The sequence below is a fragment of the Zingiber officinale genome, chromosome 2B (assembly GCF_018446385.1).
Source record: "Zingiber officinale cultivar Zhangliang chromosome 2B, Zo_v1.1, whole genome shotgun sequence".
NCBI lineage: Eukaryota > Viridiplantae > Streptophyta > Magnoliopsida > Zingiberales > Zingiberaceae > Zingiber > Zingiber officinale.
In genome coordinates, this window is record NC_055989.1 from 65653655 (window position 1) to 65675413 (window position 21759).

Consider the following 21759-nt stretch of genomic DNA (forward strand, 5'->3'; position numbering starts at 1 on the left):
CAAATGTTGGAAGTTGCTTGGTCTCATCATCAATAGATTGAATGTTAGGGTCCTTGTGCGGATTCACTATTTTCTTCTCCCTTTGACATCGAGATAATGAACCTCCATAGTCTCCTTCCATTGAAGTTGAAAGTTGACAACGAATGTGCGTAGAAATGAAGACTTGGAGTCGAAAACGTGTAGAGAATACGAAATTGAGAATAAGAGTAAAGAAGATATGTATGGAAATAATAAAATGAACTCTCTATTTATAAAGTTTGGATAGTAATAGACATTAAATCATAACTATTGATAAAAAACAATCAAATGATTTTAAACACAGAGACTTGCAGAAATAGCTACAATGATCGATCCCTTGTAATCAAAAGGTGTGTTTTGGGGGAAGATGAGTTTTCGGGAGACAATAGTGAAATCTCAAAGGTAAGAAGGCAGCAAAAATTTGTATTGTGCAGGCAAAATACAGGCGACAGACAATTATCAGTATCGGAAGCGATAGCCAGTTTCATACCTGATGACTACATCCAGAGAAATCAAAACCGCCAGCTTTTGCAAAAAGGTTATGGAACATCTTTCAACTCTGTAAATTTTCAAGATCCAACTGTAGTTTCATCTGGGATTGTTCACTGTCAGTATCGCGAGTGATGCCATCATGCGCACGGGCAAAGCCTCTTGGTTTGTTGATGTGAGCCATCACATGAAACTAAAGACTCTGTTTGAGTGTACAAGCATGCACCTGGGTTCTGCAAGAACAATTCATACCTTGGTCATTCGGCTTTAACCTTCATGGTACTAGAACCTTGTCTGATACGATAAACATGAAAACAAATGCAAATTCAAGAAAAAATTATCGAAGACAAATAAGGGAAACATGTAAAATTGATCAAAAGGCATACTACATGAAATCAGCAACAAACATCTCATGTTTATACTAGCTCTTCATTCAAATGCATGCATCACAAAGATCCACATGTAACAAGATCATTAGGTGAATATTCCCATAAGAAAACTTAATTTCGATAATTTCAGTTAAGAAAATTTAGTATGAAGAACACATCATTCAATGCGAAAATAAATTATTCTATACCATGTTCTTGGGTGCATCTTCAACAACTTCTGCAGGTTGATCTGACCCAATGCTTGCGAAACATCCACCCTTACAGTTCATATATTTCTGCAAACTGGTTAGAATCGAATAAAATACTGTTAGTATCTTTCTGAGCCTAACTATTTGATCATGATTGCTTAACGAATCAAAGAACTGTGACAATTCGTGCTAAATACATCCTAGGTAGAATGCTGAACCTTGACTTCGCCGAGAGATCTAACATTTAGTGGCATGCTATCAAACACATCTAGTGACTGTCTAAATCTAATGGATCATTTGAAATCTGATAATGAGAAAGGCCTAAAAGCATTCACAAATTGGCAGTATTAGTAAAGATAGTAATATGCAGAATATATGGTTAGGTTGCCTTTTATTGACTCCTATGTTCCTACAAGATTCAGTGACTTTTGACATCATTAATACCATCGAGACCAGAGATAAGAATAGAAGATGTACGAGCATATAATCGAGTTTCTCAAAAGAAAAAGACTTACATATCACATCTATTTAGAAGCAAAAGTCTGTTTGGAACACATGTTTTCCCTCTTGAACTGCAAACTGCATTACAAGATTCTCCGAGCCTATTTCCAAATAGATTTATGCATAACAAGTGTCATACTAAATGACAAGCATACACAGAAATCGAAGTACAATTACCTTCCGACAACAACGTCGATACCAGATAATCTTGCTTCAGAATTGGGCTCTGTGTTCCCTGATTTAAAGATTGCTTGTAAATCAATATGTGACAGCAATGATATCCTCGAAGCAAAAATGTTTTCTTTGTTGCAATATGATGTAATAAACAGATGTGTATCAGGATAAAGGTTTACTAGTACCTGTAGAATTTGATTGTAGTGAAAAACAGTGGTGGAACTCACTTGCATAGGCATTCTCATGAACCTAGACAGAAAGTCCACTGGATAAATACCGCAAGCCAAAGGCAGGATCATTGATTAACGTTCATCACTGAGTCACAGCCATCAGGTTGTTCATATGCATGACAACAATTCTACGCAATCTATAAATCTACTTCATGTCATGCTTGTGCTAGTCACTACACCAGCAAGGATAGATATCTATAGCCGATATTTGATATGATAACTTTCCGATCGAAAGCCAACCAGGAGAATCTAGAAGACCAAGATGTTTATGCCCACGATAAATATCTTTCCTTCAAGTTTTTTTAGACAACAAAGATTTTGTTAAAGCACAAAAAACTTACCTGATGAACATGTTTTATGGTAATAACCTTTTATAAATTCTTCTTATAAGTTTCATTTTTCATAGACAATGCCATAGTCACCAATGAAATTGGTAGACATAGAAGAAGAAAAGGCCAGTGAGAGCATTACCACACTTGCAGAGTTATGACGGCATATTCCAGCACAGAAATCAAACACACTAGAATAAGTTCCTAAAAGAGAGGAAGAACAAGAGAATGAATAAACAAGAAGAAATCTCTTCTCAACAAACCTACACAGTTTTACCTGATGTGATTGGTTTAGCAATTTTCACCTTCAAAGCCATAGCTTTTTCAGTCTGTAGAGAAAATGGGATGAATCAAACTTTCAAATTTTTTAAAAAAGGTCAGAAAACATTCAAAAGGTAGGAAGTAACCCTTGATGGATCTAAGCAGCATGATACACAGTACTCATATGAATTGCAACAATGTGAAACAAGGTTGCAGCCCCTGCAAATTGCAATATTGAGTTCAGAATGTGATTTATTTTGAGGACAGTTGATCATAGCATTATGAATACAGTTCAAAGAGAAAACTCACTGACAAGAAAATCGGTCCCCCTTAGAGGGACAGCACCGGGTCCATGAATTAACGGAAAGGGCAGTACATACATATCCTGCACAATTTCCAATGTTTAATTACTGAAGAAAAATCAATATCTCACTGAATCAACAACATTGAGGATGAAACACTTGAAAGAATGACAGCTGAAAAGGATGAGAGCCTTGTACTAACATACCATAGGCATGAAGCAGCACCAAGAAACCAGAATTTAAAAAATGAAAAAAAAAATCCAAAATCATACCATTATCATCTGATAATAAGTAACGCCCCTGGACAGTATTCCTGCAAACAGGATTCTCCACGAGACCGATATCCTTCCTAGGATGAGTTTCAAACAAAATCAGCATCTGGATTTCACTCTTATTCCACTACAGCTACGGGAATTTTACAAAATTGTGATGGAATATTCTAGTTGAAAGTATTTTGAACACAAAATTTAAACACTCTTGTTAATTTTCTTTACACACATCTAAAGTTGAATGGAACTCCAAATAGAGGGCAGGTAATGAAATATTATATACCAGACAAGCCAATAATGAAATGGTAGTTGTTAGAAGAAAGTGTTACTTTAAAAAGAATTATATTACACATTATCTCCGTTGCTGGAAAGATTCTACATGGTACATTCTTGACATTATAAAAAAAAGAAACATTCTGCAGCCAAACTTGAAATCTCTTAGACAGGAGCACCATGACTTTTCCACCAAAATAAGAGCATTTTTGATGAATTATTTAACTTGGTCATTTTCATTAGTTCAATTTATGTTGTGTGTCGGTATTTCTACATAGAAAAATATGCACCATTTAGAAAGGAACTTTAGATTGCTGAATAAGACTAACTGATGGAAGGGGCAATTTTGCAACTAGCATTCTGTGAAGAAATCCTCCATATAGAACAGTTTCAAAAGAGATTCAACAGGAGAGAATAACATACTTTATTTTTTTACTCAGATAGCACTGGAAACCTTAGGTTGCTCACTCTCTCAGATTTAGAACCCAGTTTGCTAGTATTTAATATAAGTCGGTTGAAAACAAGCGTATATAGAGGCAGTGAATCTGCTATAGCGTAATGGCTTGATCCAACAAATGTTCTAGAATAAGGTGGAAAACAAACAGCAACTGTAAATTAACCAAGTAGATCTCAAGCAGTTCTAAGACAACTATATACTAGCATATTATTATGCATAAAAAAGACGTTTTAACTCAAGAAACCTGAAAAAAAAAAAAGGCACCTAAAGCGAAGTAAAATCTATGCTCGGTACCAAAATTGCCTATTCTAGAACCATAAATATAGGTAGGCAAGCTTTCCAATTCCTTCAAGCTCGTGTAACATGCCCAAAATTATGTTCACACCAAGAAAACAAAGACACGGAGTGACAATTCTTTTCATCAACACTGTCTGCCTCATCTATATCAACTTAATCTTCCATCTACCTGAGTAACGCAAAGATTCTCACGTGCCCTAGGTCTCCGAAATGACTAAAAATCGATTAAAAAAAACCCCCCAAAATCAATTTTTATAACAACCACAGAATACTAAGAGTCTTCAGGGTCAATTGGATCAATTAGATGAACACTCACCGAATTGCGCGGATTGAAGAAGGGAAGCTGAAGTCTAGGAGGATCCATAGCCATAGGCTCCAGTAGGGTGCATGACGAGCGAGATCGCAGCAGCTATTCCCCATCTTGCCGAGATGTGTAGTCTAGATTTCGAGCAGAGAAATAGATCCGGTCCGCCGAGGGAAATTGGGCCGGCTCTAGCCCAAGTTAAGCCGGACTCCGAACCATCTGTTATCATGTTTAGGACCTAATTCTGGGCCGGGCCGGGCCGAAGTAACCAGGATCAAATTGAAATTGACCATAATTAAAATAATAATAAAAAAAATCCTTTTGCATGGACGTGGAGGTCGCGTGCTAAAATGAGTGTTTAAAATGCAAACGGTCTTTCGTCCCACTCGTTATCGCTTTTTTTTCGACCGTTGGGCTTACTCTCGCTCTCCGTCTTCAAAGAGAAAGCGGAATTAGGGTTTTCGCCATCTGCTCTCGTATTGCGACGAACTTTCTGGCAGGTAATCACTGAGTATCCTGTCCCCTTTGGCGTCCATTTGTTCTTTCGGCGTCTAACTGATCATTGTGTCGTGTGGAGATTCGTGGAGTATCTTGTTCCTCTGTGATTTCTATCTTTTCGATGGCGTTCTTTTATCCGAGACCTTCTTGATCATACACTTGTTTCGAAATTTTGGTCTTTTTTTTTCGAACACCTTAGCCTGGTTTATACCAATTACCGATGGGTTTGGATCAGCGTGTAGCTTTGAGGAACGGCCTGAAAGATTAGTGTCAAATTGGTTTCCGTATCTTGATGCGCAAATCTTCTAAAGAAATTATGTTTTCCTCACTGATCTGGTGGAAAATCTGCTAATGGAGTTCTATTTGATCTCTTTTCATATCGTCTAATTTGGATTTTATACTTCCGATTTCATGTCTGTTCTCAGTGAATCATTGTTTAGGAGCTCTAAACCAGATCACCAATCGAGAATTCATAATTGCTTCCTTTTGGAATTAGATTGGAAAGGATGATGGGAAATTCATTAGCAGTTATGTTTTTTCTATCAAAATGAAGAATTGCAGTAACCTAATTTTCTCTCTTGATTTTGTTACTAAAGCTTGTTTTCTAACCTATTTATGTCCATAAGGGTGGTAGTCAGCGTTTACAGTAGACAAGATTTCTGAGTTCTTTTGGGAAATTTTTCTTGTGTTTGTTTGGTTGGAGAAACTGGTTTTTGTGCCCAGTTGCTTATTCTAAGTACAATTCTTTTGTTTAATTAAGCTGCCAACTGAATTATTTTCATCTAAATTTTACTCGTTCTAATTTGCCGAATGCCAATACAGAAATCTTGATTTTGAACAATGGCTCATCGACCACCTGTCGTCATTCAACACGAGAATCTTCACAGCCGTATAGGTAAAGCTTGAATATCTATTTAAAAGGTTTCGATCTGTGGAAACCACTATTTCTAACAAGAGATGCATCTTGCAGAGAAGGATGTTGCTCGTCCAAAGCCTACTAAGGCTGGTCAGCAAGCCAGAAAGGCACTGGGTGATCTTTCAAACACTGGTAAACCTCCAGTTTCTGGTCCATGGAAGGCCTCGTCTCTGAAGGACAAATCTGCCTCATCTCTGAAGGACAAGTCTTCAGTACTTGGTCGTCAGCCCATCAAATATGCTGCCAAGAGTTCTTTCCTTACCAATGAGGAAATGAGAAAATGCCATCAGTGGGCTAAAGAAGGAATCGAGCAGATGCACTTCTCAGGAAACAATATGCAAAAGCTACAAAAAGATACTGAAGAAGAGCGTATATCCTCTATCCATAAACGTTTTTGTTCCTAGAATTTCCAATAATTGTTTAGGTGCTAATTCTAGTTACTGGCAATTATGTCTCCGATAACCTTTCAACAGGTGTTAAAAAGAAAGTTCACAAGGTTATGGCTACCTTACATGAATGGTTAAATGATTCCTATGATCTTGGTTTGCGGGTGAAGGTATGTGGCTTGGGTTTGTTACTGAACAGTTCCTCGATCAACATCTAGTCAGTGCCTTTATTAATAGTTATTTTACCAATATAGTCTAGATAATAGATGATGACTCCTCAAGGCCAAGAAATTTAGTGTAGTTTTGCAAGCATTAAAAGATTGAATTTTCTAAAATGAAGCTCAAATGTACTGATCATTTCTTCAACTTTGTTTTCTTGCTATCATATTGGTTGTGTCTTTGTGCTTTCACAATGGATAGAAATGACGAGTCTTCTGTTCTTAGGGATAATGACCCATAGACCTTTTGATGTTGGGCATAGCCACCAGAACATAAGCTTGTTTAGATCTAGTATGACTTGAAAAAATGTTGTCAGGGATTATTATTTGACATCTGACGATGCGGATGGATCAATCATTCACTTAAAGGAACAAACAACAAATGTTTGTTTGTAACAAAAACACTGCTACATTCTTTAATGAGGCTGCGAATTGGACTCGTTGAATGCACAACATAGTTGGAGTATATCTCTTTAACCAAGTTAAATGTTATCTGGTGTACTGCCTGCCTCTATATCCCAGTTAAAGTTGTCTCTGCATTTCACATAAATGATTGAGAAATGCATATTTAAAACGTAAATAGGAACCCCGAACCACCCACTATTTCTTTTTTAATCCTTTAATACTGCAATCAGGCTTCCTCCAAATAGATCTACATCAATGCATTATTCTTAACTGAAATTGGGATGCTGTTCGACATCTTACGGTTGTGTATGTGCTTTTGGGCAGGAAGTCCCTCTGGACAACGATGCAGGGAAGATGGAATTGGAGCCAGAGGTGCTTCCTTCGACCATCAAATCTGGTCCAAGTGTCAATTCCAAAGGTATTTTCTTAGAGTGGAATATGTTTTGTCCTTTGGAGCATATTTTTCACATGATTTTCCACACCGAAACACTTTCAATGTTTTCAGATTGCGAAGAAATTGATGGTCTTTTTGGTTCTGACTCTGGGAATCATCAACTCCCATTCTTTGGGAATTCCTCTGTGCTTGAGCTTGAGCTTGAGCTAAGTGAAGATTAACTAAACTTGCTGGTTGGGAAAGTTCCTCTTGCAATGAACAATGCATTATCTTGCTTGCAGATCAAAAGACCTCTCCATGATTATTGTTTCTTAGATTTTATAATATCCGACTAAAAGCTTGTTCAAAAGTAGGGCGTGGTGTTTGTATTCTTGTGTATAACTTGTCGTGCCATGTTGAAGATTATGCATCATTCGATGCCTCCTAACAGAAGTAAATTTCCCTAATTACATTCACCTCATCATTTTATGCAATGTCCATAGTTTTTTTTCCGGATTAGATGAACTCGGTGGATGTTTCTTTCGCAAAAAGAAAAATCATTTCTTTTTGTTAAACTAACTTTGATGCTTGATTTATCAAGGGGTTGAAATTTTATCTTAGGAAGATACTAAAAGGATAGGCCAGTGGATGAAGGATCATATTGGGTCTATTGTACTTTTATCTTACTCTGTATAACAAGAAACTATCTCTACAACTCGAACTCGTGACCACAAGGTCACATGCTAACAATTTTATCATTGTATCAAGACTCTCCGTCTATCTTAGGAAATACTAAATCAAAATAAATAGTTAGTACATTTTAGCTTATCTACTTAATCTTATCACTTTAAACGTTATAAAATAACTTAGAAAGATAACACGAGGATAAATGATGATATCAAATGAGAAACAACTAATTACAACTAACAATCAAACATGAATTTCTTCAATTTTGTTTTCTTACTATCATATTTGTTGCATCCTTGTGCTTTTCACAAAGGATAGAAATGATGAGTCTTCTTATTCGAACACGAATGTTATAAATAATGTTTTAAAGACCTATTGATTCAACAGAATATCAGAAAATAAATATCCAAAACTCGTAATTTGGGGAAAGGAACAAAGAAATATTCATGACAATCAAAATTACCGAATATCAACTAAACTTTAAATAGTCTCCAAACCCTATCGATGCAAAATATGAAAATAATTCTAATACAATGACAAAAATTGGTCGAAGTTTCCAAAAAACTTTAAATGATATTCTTTTTGGACCTAGACTGAGTGGTTACATCTGTAATAAATGTATATCTCTAAACGAACTTTGATTTGATATTTGTGTATCCCGTGGTCAATCTGAGTCAAAAGTTATACTATCTCAAAGTATAGAGTAGTAAGATCATAGAATCGTACCAATCTCATTGATCCTATATGATCCTGGTGGCACTTCTATGTGATCTTGCTCTGATTCCACTACAAAACTCAATCGCAGATCGATTCAGTGCTTTCGGATCGTAGGATAATATGATCTTAGAATTCATATTGCAATTTTGCAAACAATGATACTTCCCGCCTATTTATCCTAGTAACCCAAATCACCAACTAGTTATTTTTTAGTCCTTTAATACTGCAATCAGGCTTCCTCTAAAAAAATCTACATCAATGCATTGTTCTTAACTGAGATTGGGGGCCGGTTCATCTAGGACATCTTAGAGTTGTTTATGTGCTTTTGGGTAGGAGGTCACATGCAAGGAAAATGGAATTGTGGCCAGAGGTGTTTCCTTCCCCCTTCTAAGCTGCTCCAGATGTTAATTCCAAAGGTACTTTCTCAGAGACAGTGGAATACTTTCACACAGTTTTTCCCACATCTAAATTTTTTCACTCTCTTTCTTTGATTCCACTGTGCTAGAGAGCTTAAGCTAAGAGAAGATTAATTGAATTTGCTGGTTGGGAAAGTTCCTCTTGCACTGAATACTGTCATATTGCTTGCATAACAAAACACTTCTCCATGCATGCTTGTTGTTGGTTTTTTATTGTCCCTGGGATATGGTGCCGTGGTAAGACATTCAAGTTGTTACCTAGGTATTCATGGTTTGAATCTCAATTATGACGTATTTGTAAGAATTTTTTCTCCAAATGGGGGCACAATCAAAGGATGATGGACTTTTGGGTTTGTCGCCGCGTGCGCTTCCCAATTTATCTTTGTGGCCGGTGGAAAATTTTCGTGGGGTCGGGCCGGTCACCCCAAGAATAGTCAATGAGACTAATTGAGATTATCAAATTTTTTTATTGTTGTTTCTTAGTTTTTATGGTTGGATTTTATCTCGGTGAACTTACATGTTATTTTATGCCATGAAGTGATCTAATTAAGGTTAATTATGGTTTATGTTATTGGATGCGAGTTTATGTGTGTAGAGTCTGTTAACCCGTTCCGCTATTATTAATGGTCTAATAATAAAATTGGGTTCAATGCTATAAATAGGGCGTGGTCCCTGTATGATCTGTAATTCATCTCTATGAACGATCTGCGCCTATTACTTCTTCACAGGATCATCAAATTATATGAATAACACAAAGACAATGATAATTATGTGACATTCAGGTTATTCGTGAAGCTTTAGAATTCACCAAATTAAATTATTTTTTCTATAAAAGGTCATACCTCATATGTCTTACATGACCAGCACCACAACTATATGTAAAGAGATAAATCATAAACAGATTAAGCTAACACATGATCTTATTTTTACCAACGACCATTGTCCATTTCTACTAATCTACCGTATGATGGTGACCAACTCGACTATGTCCTAGAGGCACAAAATTAAATTTACAAACTTAATAAGGGATTTCAGCACTAGATTTCAACCCTATTGTATATTTACACTAACAATTTGGGAAGATTAGAGATAAAAAAAAAATAGTAATCTCGATATCCTTAGCACTGTGTCTGCATTTAGCTTAGACACTTGACCTTAACCCATTTTTTAAAAAATATTATTAAATAACTTAGAAGGATAATACAAAATGATAAATAAACAAACACATATCATGATATCAAATGAGAGACCACTAAACATCAATTAGATAATTAACATGATTTTAAATATAATATCATTTTCTATTTAACCAAACATGAATATTCTCCATTTTCTGGGAATCAAACTGTTATAACAATATTCTAATTTGGGAATAAAACTTAACAAATGCTGTTTTAAGTTTCCCCCCTTTTTTTGTTTAATTTCCCATCTAAGAAGAATAAATGAAGTCATGCATCTATTTTTCAAAATCTTAGGACGTTGTTTAAAAAATAAACGTAAGTTTAGGGGGTAAAATAAACTTTTCCTAAACGGTGCGAAAATGTGTTTCCTTCCCTGGACGGTGACCGGATCCCGGCCCACTAGTCACGCTCGCGGCTTGAAGAGGTGACGATATCTCACGCTTTCTGCGTTCCTTCCGCCTGGACCTCTTCTTCTTCCCCCCGCCCAGGTTAGTTCGCAGCCAACCGTAGATCCGATAACGAGTAGAGATTGGGAGGAAGGATGGGATCGGAGACGCGAGAGATCGACGCGTTGAGGTTGGCGGTGCCGTTGGGGGGCGACGGCGATGTCCTACACCTGGCGGCGGATGCCGGAAGGACCGTCGGCCTCGTCCTAGTCGACATCGTCAACGGCTTCTGCACCGTCGGCGCTGGAAATCTCGTGAGTCTCCTCCCTTCGCTCGATTTCCTTTCCGGATTCGATCGATTTCGGTATTTCTCGCAAAAGCGCTGCGACCTCTCTCCCTTTTTCTTCTTCTTGGTGAAGTTTGGATCTAGTATTTTTTCCTCTTTTCGTGAAGTTTTTTCTGTCCTTCATTTTTCGTTTCTGCTTCACTAGTTTTCGTTTGATACAAAGAGAAATATTTCTCAGATCTCTCCTTAAGCTTTCTTTGGTTTTGATTCCCGATATTCTTTCGTGAAAGTTGCTGAGGTTGTTTTCTTATACTTGCTTTAGATTTCAATTTCATCTTTTGTTCAATCAAGTGGTGTTTTGTCCTTTTTCGATCTGTCGTGTTCTTCTGAAGTATGAAAACATGACTTTCAACATCTGATACCAAGAATTTTGTTGTTTTTTTCTCTCTAAGATTGCTGTAAGACTACAAATTTATGGTCAATTTTGAGTTTTTTTTTATAAACATGATGTGCTAATATTTTTTCGGGTGGGATTTTATAAACCAAATGGTAGTTAAATCTTTGAATTCCTAATTGTTAGATACTTTTTTGTTTGCTGAAGAATCATTCTGAATAGCTTTTATCCGAATTTGCAAATAAGGCTCCAACCGAGCCTAATGAACAGATAGAAACTATGGTGGAGGAGGCTGCTAAATTAGCCAAGATCTTCTCCGATCGAAACTGGCCTATCTTTGCTTTCCTCGACACACATTACCCCGATAAGCCTGAGCCTCCTTATCCACCTCATTGTATAATCGGTTCGGGCGAAGAAAACTTAGTCCCTGGTATCACTCTGTACCTTTACCCTCTCTGAATAGATTGTGCCGAAGATGTCTGTTAGGTCTATACTCAATTTTATGAAATCCTGAAGCTCTCGAGTGGCTGGAGAAGAGCCCAAATCTCACTGCGAGACGGAAAGATTGCATCAATGGATTCATTGGCTCAATAGAGAAGGATGGGTCCAATGTGTTCTCAAATTGGGTGAAAAAATACGAGATAAAAACTGTGAGTGAGCTCTATAAAACTCGATGTGTAGGAGGAAGTTTACTTCTGGTTTCGATCATATTTCTTGTGAATTTCTCTGTGCAGGTTTTGGTGGTAGGGATATGCACAGACGTCTGTGTGTTAGACTTCGTATGCGGCACGCTCTCTGCTAGAAATATAGGTCTCGTTCCGCCATTAGAAGATATTGTGGTGTATTCAAAAGGCTGTGCAACATATGATCTTCCAGTTCAAGTTGCAAGAAATATGAAGGGTGCTTTGGCCCATCCCCAGGTTTTAACTCTTACATTTGGACTTTAAACACACACAAGTAAATAAAGGATAATTTCTTTTTGATTTCTTGAGAAACAAAATATTCCATGACATTAGTAAATAAAATCTTTGGCTCATGTTTAGGAAAATCTTGAATGATGACGACTGCCACTAATGCATTGCAGTCCATTCTTTTTATCTATCACTGAAGTACTATGGCCTACCATGAGAGAATAGTTTAAAAGGAATCTTCTACTTTTTCTGTCCTATTCATTTGCTCATTACTTCCTAAGGATGGGGATTGGACTAAGACCTTAAAAAATTGTTCCCACCATGAAACCATGACAGAGACGACTTGAAAAACGCCGCACCACACCTCAAGTTTTACAAGCTGGGCCCCATGATGCAATAGCTTTAGGCTACCCGTTTTTTATTGAACCACATAAGTAAAATTTTAAAATTATCAAATTACGTCGGATAGTTTCCAAATGACTAAATTATGCATTCAGTTCTTGTTGTACCCTTAATCAGTCGACTAGTGTTAAAAATAAGTCGAATCGATTTCTATTTAAAAATCAGTCGAATGATTTTTTTTATTGGTCAAATCAATTTATGTGTGTACCAAATTTTCAAATTTTTGAACAAATCAGTCTATTGATTTGCTTGTTATCAACAATGTTGTTGTATCAAAGTTGATTTTAGGTAAAACTGGTTGATAGACCAAATAATTTTGGATTGATATGAAATTAGTTCTTATGTGTTCGTCTAGTTCTCTTGATTTTATTCATCTCCTCAAACATTAATTTGACTCATATATTAAGAGCAGTGTTTTTTTTAATATAAATTAAAGTTTGAGGGCATAGATATAATTAGGAGAACTAGACGAACACATATGAATTAGTTTCATGTCAATCCGTAATTGTTTGGTCCATCAACCCAAAATCGGCTAATTGACCAAATAATTTCGGATTGACATAAAACTAGCACCTATGTGTTCGTCTATTTCTCTTAATTATATTCACATCCTCAAATTTCAATTTGACCCAATATATTGAGAGCAGTGATTTTTTGAACGCAAATATATTCGAAAAATCTAATTTATGTTCAAAAAATCATCGCTCTTAATATATTGGGTCAAATTAATGTTTGAGGACATGAATATAATAAGAAAAACTAACTGAACACGTAAGAACTAGTTTTATGTTAATCCGAGGTTGTTTGGTCTATTAATCGATTTTGTCTAAAATCGACTTTGATACAACAACACTGTTGATAATTTCAAAAATTCGGCACAGAGAGATCGATTCGACTTGTAAAAAAAATTAGTTTATTGATTTTAAAAAAAATCGATTTGACTGATATTTAACATCAGTCTACTGATTAAGGGTAAAACGGGAAGTGGGTATGTGATTTGATCTTTTGAAATTATCCTATGCAATTTGATAATTTTAAACTTACGTGGTTCGGTAAAAAACTGCTATGCTATTAAATATTTTGAAATCTCATATTGTTCTACCCTTCCTTTGTTTTTTATATATAGTTAGTTTAGTTCCACAAAGCAGCTTTGAATTGATGCAACAGGTCACGAGTTTGGTGAGTGAAGTAAGATGGAAAACTTTGAACTTTGACCGGGAATTAATGTAGAAAAGTTATAGATAGGCTTCAGTGAATGAATTATTATCAGTTGGGCTTAAAGTTTCTAGGCCAATTGTCTCAAAGAAATTGTTAAACAGTCTTAAATGAAACTAACTCACCTTTGATCGATTCCTTAGGATCTTTTTCATCATATGGGACTTTACATGGCCAAGTCGCGCGGAGCGAGGATTGTTCATGACGTGTCTTTCGGTTCATAGAATGATGGAAGTATCCTGGCATCCCCAAATAAGTAAATCCTGGCAAGGATGGTCCTAAGGTCTTAATAAACATGCCGTTTACTAATTGTGTTGATGGTTGCTTGCTGTACTATCAACTGACATGTTTTGTGCCATGGTTGGTGGCTCTGTCATCCACCTACCTTTGTAAATTATAGGACACTTTTTAAAGTCATCCATGCTTACAAGCTTAGTTTTTTCATTTGGGCGAATACATCAAATAGTATAATTTTTATTTCAATTTTGATTTTTTTAAGTCTACCATTAATCTATTTTATCACAATGGTTAAATTATATGCTAAAATCTGTAATTGGATATTTAATTTTTATTAAAATGGTAATGTAATACATTCACATGGATATTATCATGTATGTAAATTACTGTTGTTTTGATGTTACCTGAATTAAATCAGTTGTTTGGATTATGTTTTAGTTCACTGGCTTCAATTTGCAAATGAGAATTAAGTTAGCTAAATTGATTTCATCCATACAAATATCTAAAATAATAATTTGCAGCTATCATTAATATGGAGATCAAATTGTCAGTTAATAGATGATGTTAAAATGTTAGATTTTAATATTAAATTTGAATGTTGTGTTACATTAATGCGAGTTGTGTTGGATTAATGTATTAATATTAAATTTGAATGTTGTGTTACATTAAATGTGAGTTTGTGTTAGATTAATGCATTAGACTTTTTATTAATGAGATCACTCTTTAAAACATGAGACAAGTAGTAAATATGAGAGTGGTTCTGTATGTTACCTGGTAGGCGAACAAAGAGAAAGATTGTCTAGTTCCAGGATTAGCAAGTGAAAACCTGTATTTTTTTTTTAAAATTCGTTATGAATATTTTTTTTAGAGGTGGAAAAAACTTATTCAAATCACTTTTTTTCCTTTGTATAAATTAAAGAAGGGAGAGAAGTATAAAATCTAGAGTTCACATTGCGAGCCAACAAATAAAAGTTTGGCTGTTTAGAATGAAATTTCAATTGATTAACTCTAAAATAAGAGCATTTTACTTTTTAAATACAGAGTTTATAATTGTCTCTTAAATATTAGAGACTCTAGCTACGCAACTTAGGCAAAGATCAATATTGAGTTGCAGCCCACGGGCCTATTGTGGTGATAGGTGACACGGTATGTTCTCAACAATTTGGGTTTAAAATTCACGTAATGCATATATATAGTGTTTGAACAGCTAGTGATGTTGGGACATCATATTAGGGGTCATTTTGCTTTCTGGATTTATTTAATGGTCAGAATATAAGATCGGACAGTCCATCTCAAAATTAATCTAAGCTGAATATATATATATATTGAGTTTAGCGGCAACTACAATCGAAAGACTGTACTCGATAGTTCTTATTTAGTTTACTTGAAGGATATTATCTAAAAATGTAGATCCTAGATTACAATTTACACACAAATATAGAAATGGTAGTAACTTTCGTAAATAATATTGGGACACTCCAAAACTAGAGGGGGGATGAATAGTTCATCTGACTTCGACGATATTGATTTGTAGCGGAAAATATGACACAATCTTCTCTAATGCTAACTCTAAGGGTGTGTTTGGTTGGGGGTTATCCTTGATAACCTTGGTTATCCATCAAAGGTTATCAACAAAAATTCTGTTTGGTTTAGGTAATCGATGATTCCCGATTAATATTTCATGCCCGACATGTCAGAGAAAGGGCATGCAACCAGGAATCGGAAAACCTCGGAAAACTGATGTTTTTCTTGATTCCGGGGTTATCGGATTTTATTTACCCAAAATACCCTCGAATAAAAGAAAAATGTGAAAAAAAGTAAAATGTAAAAAAAAAAAGAAAAATATTTAAAATAAAATAAAAATAAAAAAAACGTAATATTTTTTTTAAAAATAAAAAAACATTAAAAAAAATAGAAAAATCATTAAAAAAATTAAAAAATAAAAAAACATAAAAAGAAATAGAAAAAACCTTAAAAAATTTAAAAAAATAAAAAAATAGAAAAACCTAAAAAATAGAAAAAAAACATTAAAATTTTTTTAAAAAATAAAAAAAACATTAAAAAATAAAAAAAAGGAAAACTGTAAAAAATTTAAAAAAGTAAAAAATAATAAAAAATGTTAAAAAACATTACAAAATAGAAAAATGTAAAAACCCCTAAAAAATAAAAATAAAAATAAAATAAAAAAATAAAAAAATAAAAAAAAAACTTAAAAATATAAAAAATTAAAATTAAAATTAAAATTAAAAAACATAAAAAAAAACAAAATAAAAAATAAAAATATATATTAAAATAAAGAAAGTGAAAATATAGTAAAATAGAATAGAGTTTAAATAATAATAATAATAATACTAATACTAATAATAATAATAAAAATAATAATAATAATAATAATAATATTATTATTATGTATAGTTGGTTTTGTAACTAAGAGTAATCTAGTAAAATACTAAACTAGGTTATTCATTAAAACCTTCAAACAAACATGTTTTTGTTACATTACCTAGATTGAACCAAACAACATTTGGTTATGTTTTATTCCCCATAACCTTGGTTATGTGATTACCTGGTAATCACATAACCAAGGTTATACATGATAACTTGAACCAAACGCACCCTAAGGATTTACTTGGTATTCACTTCAAGAAGTGGTGACTAATCCAAGGATCCATACATGTTCACATTCTCCACTATGAAAACACTCATTCTCGGAACAATTCGAAGGTGGAGAAACTTCGTACAATAGTCTCTATACAATAAGAAGAAAAGAAAAGTAAATATAAATGAAATCTTACAAGATTTACAATAATGAACCTTAGCTTGCTCTCTTCTTGTTTGGAAATACCTCTTGATACTTGGAAATGTAGCAACACTTTGCTCTAAAAGCCTTCAAGAACTAGCGGTGAGAGTCAGAGAAGAATCAGTGAAGAGTTATTGCGTTTGAACCTTGTCATCACCTTATACTTCGCAATTTAGGGTTTCCAAACGATTGGGCTTACTCCCCAATCGATTGCTACGTCAGATCTCGCCGATCCTAGCCATCCATAGCTCGCAACCTGCGTAATGATCATATCCCAATCGATCGGATCGATTGGGGCATCTGGATCGATCAACTGATCGATATCAACCGATCGATATCAGCCGATCGATCCAAATGTCTTCTGTGCTTTTGTAGAAGACCCCAGAGTTAATTGACCAATCGATTATGGCTGTCTCGCATGATCATGAGAAAACTAGTTCTAAACAATCGACTGATCGATTAGAGTAGCTCTAATCAATCAACTGATCGATTGAAAGTCCTTTTGTGCTCACTCGATTTCCTCTCAATCGATCACTTGATCGATTGAGCTCCTCGCATGAAAAAACATTGCCCAATTGATCCACTGATGATTAGGCTCTAGCTCAATCGATCACCTGATCGATTGACCAACCCAAGCTTACTTAACTCAAGTCTAGGGTTCCCAATTCCAACATCCGATCAATTGTGACCTGTTGGGGCTCCCTCGTGCCTAGCATCTAGTCAACCTTGACCTGCTAGGACTTCGTCACCAAGTGTCCGATCAATCTTTTGACCCACTTGTACTTTTCTCTCCATGCCAAGTGTTCGGTCAACCTTGACCCACTTGGACTTTCAAATACCAGGTGTCCGGTCAACCTTGTGTTGGATTACAAGGTTGCAAATAAAGTCCCACATTGAAAATACATGGAAAAGATCATAGATTTATAAGGGAAAGATATCTCCATTGGTATGAGGCCTTTTGGGGAGAACTCAAGAGCAAAGCCATGAGGGTCTAGGCCCAAAGTAGACAATATCATGTCATTGTGGAGATATGTGGGCATCCTTCGGGCATAATAATTAGTATCAGTGCTCGGAGTGCCAGAAGGTCTAATCGCCTACTGTGCATAAGAGCTATGGTTTAATTGAACTATATAAAGTAAAATATTGACTTTGAACAAAGGAAGTGGGGACTCTCATGTTTGAATCAAGATGACCAGACACCAGGCAGAAAGTCCTAGTTACGGCCAGGTAAGGAAGTCCTAGTAGGTCTGATGGACCGATGGACACGAAGACCTGGTGGGTCGAGGATCGGATATGGAAAGTCTGTGGTCTTTCATTTGAGGGGGAATTGTTTGGTTGCAAGGTTGCAAACAAAGTTCCACATTGAAAATACATGAAAAAGATCATAGATTTATAATGGGAAGATATCTTCATTGGTATGAGGTATTTTGAGTAAAAGCCCAAGAGCAAAGTCATAAGGGTCTAGGCCTAAAGTGCACAATATCATGTCATTGTGGAGATATCTAAATTCCTTTTGGTCCTAACACCTTGATCCACCTAGATTTTCACATACCTGACTTCACTCACCAGAGTTTTTCATCACCTGTCTTCACTCACCGAGATTCTCCCCTCTATCTAATTTCATTCACTAGGACTTTTATGAAACACCCCTGACAATTTTTTTACTATATGCGAACATCCTGAATCATAATTGCACTTACAACCATAACATGCTCTTGATTTAACTATGATACTTAAGTAATTCTTAAAAACCATTAACTACTAACAGCATTGGGTACTGGTCATATAGTTCCAGAATTTATTCTTCAAGGGAAACATTAACTAATGCGGAACTAAACTGGAAGGTATTCGGGTTGTATTGCCATTGTCTCAAGCTTGCTCACTTGTCAATGTCTCCTACCTCATTCGTCTCATTACCTGAAATACTTAAAATCTGTGAGTCGAGAGACTCAGCATATTCAAACCATACTACGCATTAATTAGTTCCTATATCCATGTATCTTAATGGGAAACATGTTTATCTAAATCTTTATTCATATTAAAGTATTTTCCTTGTATATGCATACTAAAGCATGAATGTAAACATACTACGTGCAAGGTGTTAAAGTGTATACTAAAAGTCTAACTTTTGTAAACATTTATTTTTGAAATAAAAGAATCACATTGGTCAAATATCTATATTTATTTGTTAAGTGTAGTTGTTCAATTAATTTATATTGTAGATAACATGGTGTGTGGTGTCACACACAGAAGATCGTGTTATCAGTTCTTTATAAATTATAAACAGTTGCTCACGACTAAGATGAAAAGGAACAAATCATTGGAATAGTCGTAGTGTAATTAGGTATTAGTTTATCTTGACTAATAAATTACACTAATACACTCTAAGTGTATTGAGTAGGACCATTTAAGGTAAGTTCTTTTTATACTGACTTAATAAAAGAACAAGACCTTAGTTATTATGGAAGTGTGTACTCTTAATCCTAATATAATAACAAGCACATATATTTAGTATTTATTTCTTTGATTTATCAAAGGGTGAGATTTAGCTCGATAAATCAATAGGCTCGATAAGTTGGGAAATGATATTACTCATAGTGTGTGTTGTTGATTATAGAAGGAAACTGTATCTTAGTCATCTAGGTTGAGAATGTCCCCAAGAGGAGCTCATAAGGATTGTCATATTAAACCCTATAGGTGGGCTTAGTCCGACATGATAATGAGGTTGAGTGGTACTACTCTTGGACTAAGACATTAATTAAAATGAGTTGTCAGTAACTCAATTAATTAGTGGACATTCGATATCTTAAACACGGGGAGACTAACACATTCATGATGAGAAGGAGCCCATAATATAATTTGGGATTAGTGCGGTAGTGCAATAATAACTCTCTAGTGGAATGAGTTATTGTTGATGAACTTGAGTTGTGTGTTCGGGGCGAACATGGGATACTCAAGTTCGTCGGGAGGTCAAAACCAATTTCTCCTCTAGGTCTCTGTCGTAACCTCATTAATGTCTCAAGTCCACTCATGAAAAGCTCTTTTTGGTGTCCAAGAGGGGGCTGGCCCATGGCTTGGTGACCAAGCCATAGGGGCCGGCAAGCTATAGGGGCCGACCAATTCCTTCTCGAAGGGGTCGGCCCTTTGCATGGTGTCCAAGCAAAGAGGGGTTGACCACAATAATTCATAATAGGAGGGGTGTTTTGAATTTTTAAAAATCTTCTCTTTGTAGATATCTACAAGTTTTAAAAGAGAGATTTTAAAATTTAAAACTTTCCTTATTTGAATTAGGTCACATGGTTTAAAAGAGAGTTTTAAAAGTTTTAAAACTTTCCTTATTTAACCATCCTCATGGTTTTTTAAAAGAGAATTTTAAATTTAAAACTTTCCTTTTTGTAACCATGTTAAAAAAAGAAATTTTAGAAGAGAAGTTTTAAATTTTAAAATTTGGTTTTAATTTTTAAAACTTTCCTTTTTTAACATCCACTTTAGGTAATTAAAAGAGAGCTTGTAAAATTTTATAAGAACTTTCCTTCTTTGCTTATAAAATTTTTACAAGAATTATTTTCTTCCATTTAAGGGGCCGACCACCCTTGCTTGGTGCCCAAGCAAGGGGCCGACCAATTAAATCAATGATTGAATTAATCAAGAGAAAGGAAAAGGAAAAATAAAAGGAGAAAAGGAAAAACAATAGAAAGATTTTAATTTTTGTAAAAAGTCTTTCCTTATTTGTCTTGGGCAAGTAATATAAAAGAAGGGGAGAGGAGGCCTCATGTATTATCAATTCTTATTCTCTTGTACGCTCTCTATTGTGGTCGGCCCTCTCTCCCTTCCCTTTCCCCTTGCTCTCTTTGGTTCCTTGGTGGTGGTGGTGGCCGAATTTTAGAGAAGGAGGAAGAAGGCTTTGGGTGATGTTCATCTTGGAAGATCGTCGCCCACACGACGTCTAAGGCGAGGCGAGGAATACGGCAGAAGATCTCGAGGTTATTAGCATACAAAAAAAAGGTATAACTAGTAATTGTTTTCCGCATCATGCTAGTTATTTTTCTTTGTATGAATTCCAAACACAAGAGATATTAGATTCTAGTTTTTCGAATTTGTAATTCGAGTTGTGTTTTTTTTTTTTTAAATTTGTGATTCGATTGTTCTTTTCGGTTAAACCTAATGTTATTTTAGGAAATTAAATATTGAAATTATATTAAAGGCTTTGTCGAGGCAGTGGTGGATGATCCCATACCCAAGAAGGCCTAGTGTCTCGCCATGTTTGACCTGAGAGCCGATTTTAGAAATAAATATTTAATTAACTTTATAACATAGGTTGATTTGGATCAATAGTGTTAAGTTTCGCTTCCGATCCAAATCTAAACCATTAAGAACAGATAAGTTAAATTTGGAATCAATAATGTTAAGTTCCGTTTGCGATTCCTAATTTAACTTCTAAAGAACACAATAAATTGTTTAGAAAGGTTCGACACTTGTACAAAATTTTTGTACAGTGGAACCGGTACTATCTTCCTAGAACCAATCAACAATTGGTATCAGAGCTAGTGTTTGTCTCTGTATGTTTTGGTTTTCAAATAGATTATGTACATGTCATACATAATTTAGACAAGATAATAGTAGGATGTGCTAACTTTGTGGTTACAGACTCTAACTATTATGACATATAGATATTGTGTGTGATTGGATCTTTGGACATATCAAGGGCATTATTTTTATGTGTGCATGATTGTATGTATCAAATACAACAGAAGCTGTATTAGTTTTAAAATTTTACTTTTTTGTTCGATCTAGAATATATGTACATTCCTTTGTGGAATATAGGATCGATATATGTAAAATTCTATTTT

At 35.1% G+C, this 21759-nt stretch overlaps 3 protein-coding genes across 5 annotated transcripts; 2 read left to right on the forward strand and 1 right to left on the reverse strand.

Annotated features, from left to right (window-relative positions):
• Positions 1-407: 407 nt before the first annotated feature.
• LOC122045744 lies at positions 408-4615 on the reverse strand. 2 transcript variants are annotated; one of them, XM_042606095.1, is made up of 11 exons: positions 4494-4615; positions 3154-3230; positions 2889-2964; positions 2726-2798; positions 2596-2647; positions 2461-2522; positions 1945-2008; positions 1763-1820; positions 1600-1686; positions 1085-1178; positions 408-740 (listed from the first exon to the last, which is right to left on the reverse strand). In XM_042606095.1, exons 1-11 carry the CDS (start codon positions 4595-4597, stop codon positions 648-650), a joined length of 840 nt encoding a protein of 279 aa, XP_042462029.1. In that variant the 5' UTR covers positions 4598-4615; the 3' UTR covers positions 408-647. The 2 variants fall into 2 exon arrangements, with proteins under 2 accessions (XP_042462029.1, XP_042462030.1); XM_042606096.1 differs by having other exon boundaries at positions 660-801.
• Positions 4616-4860: 245 nt separating this feature from the next.
• On the forward strand, positions 4861-7761 carry LOC122049158. The gene is made up of 6 exons (XM_042610591.1): positions 4861-4981; positions 5802-5874; positions 5950-6264; positions 6369-6451; positions 7229-7322; positions 7410-7761. Exons 2-6 carry the CDS (start codon positions 5820-5822, stop codon positions 7517-7519), a joined length of 657 nt encoding a protein of 218 aa, XP_042466525.1. The 5' UTR covers positions 4861-4981; positions 5802-5819; the 3' UTR covers positions 7520-7761.
• A 2923-nt stretch (positions 7762-10684) lies between these two features.
• Positions 10685-14316, forward strand: LOC122045745 (nicotinamidase 1-like). 2 transcript variants are annotated; one of them, XM_042606099.1, is made up of 5 exons: positions 10691-10978; positions 11591-11774; positions 11861-11994; positions 12079-12264; positions 14016-14316. In XM_042606099.1, exons 1-5 carry the CDS (start codon positions 10820-10822, stop codon positions 14094-14096), a joined length of 744 nt encoding a protein of 247 aa, XP_042462033.1. In that variant the 5' UTR covers positions 10691-10819; the 3' UTR covers positions 14097-14316. The 2 variants fall into 2 exon arrangements, with proteins under 2 accessions (XP_042462032.1, XP_042462033.1); XM_042606098.1 differs by having other exon boundaries at positions 10685-10978; positions 11861-12264.
• The last annotated feature ends 7443 nt before the right edge of the window (positions 14317-21759 follow it).

Coding starts and splice junctions, on each gene's coding strand:
- LOC122045744 (XM_042606095.1), bottom strand. CDS start 4,597: ATGGGGAATAGCTGCTGCGATCTCGCTCGTCATGCACCCTACTGGAGC. Junction 2,648..2,725: donor GCTGCTTAGATCCATCAAGG/GTTACTTCCTAC, acceptor TTTTCTCTACAG/ACTGAAAAAGCTATGGCTTT. Junction 2,523..2,595: donor TGCTAAACCAATCACATCAG/GTAAAACTGTGT, acceptor CCTCTCTTTTAG/GAACTTATTCTAGTGTGTTT.
- LOC122049158 (XM_042610591.1), top strand. CDS start 5,820: ATGGCTCATCGACCACCTGTCGTCATTCAACACGAGAATCTTCACAGC. Junction 6,265..6,368: donor AAAAGATACTGAAGAAGAGC/GTATATCCTCTA, acceptor ACCTTTCAACAG/GTGTTAAAAAGAAAGTTCAC. Junction 6,452..7,228: donor ATCTTGGTTTGCGGGTGAAG/GTATGTGGCTTG, acceptor GCTTTTGGGCAG/GAAGTCCCTCTGGACAACGA.
- LOC122045745 (XM_042606098.1), top strand. CDS start 10,820: ATGGGATCGGAGACGCGAGAGATCGACGCGTTGAGGTTGGCGGTGCCG. Junction 10,979..11,590: donor CCGTCGGCGCTGGAAATCTC/GTGAGTCTCCTC, acceptor TTTGCAAATAAG/GCTCCAACCGAGCCTAATGA. Junction 12,265..14,015: donor GTGCTTTGGCCCATCCCCAG/GTTTTAACTCTT, acceptor TCGATTCCTTAG/GATCTTTTTCATCATATGGG.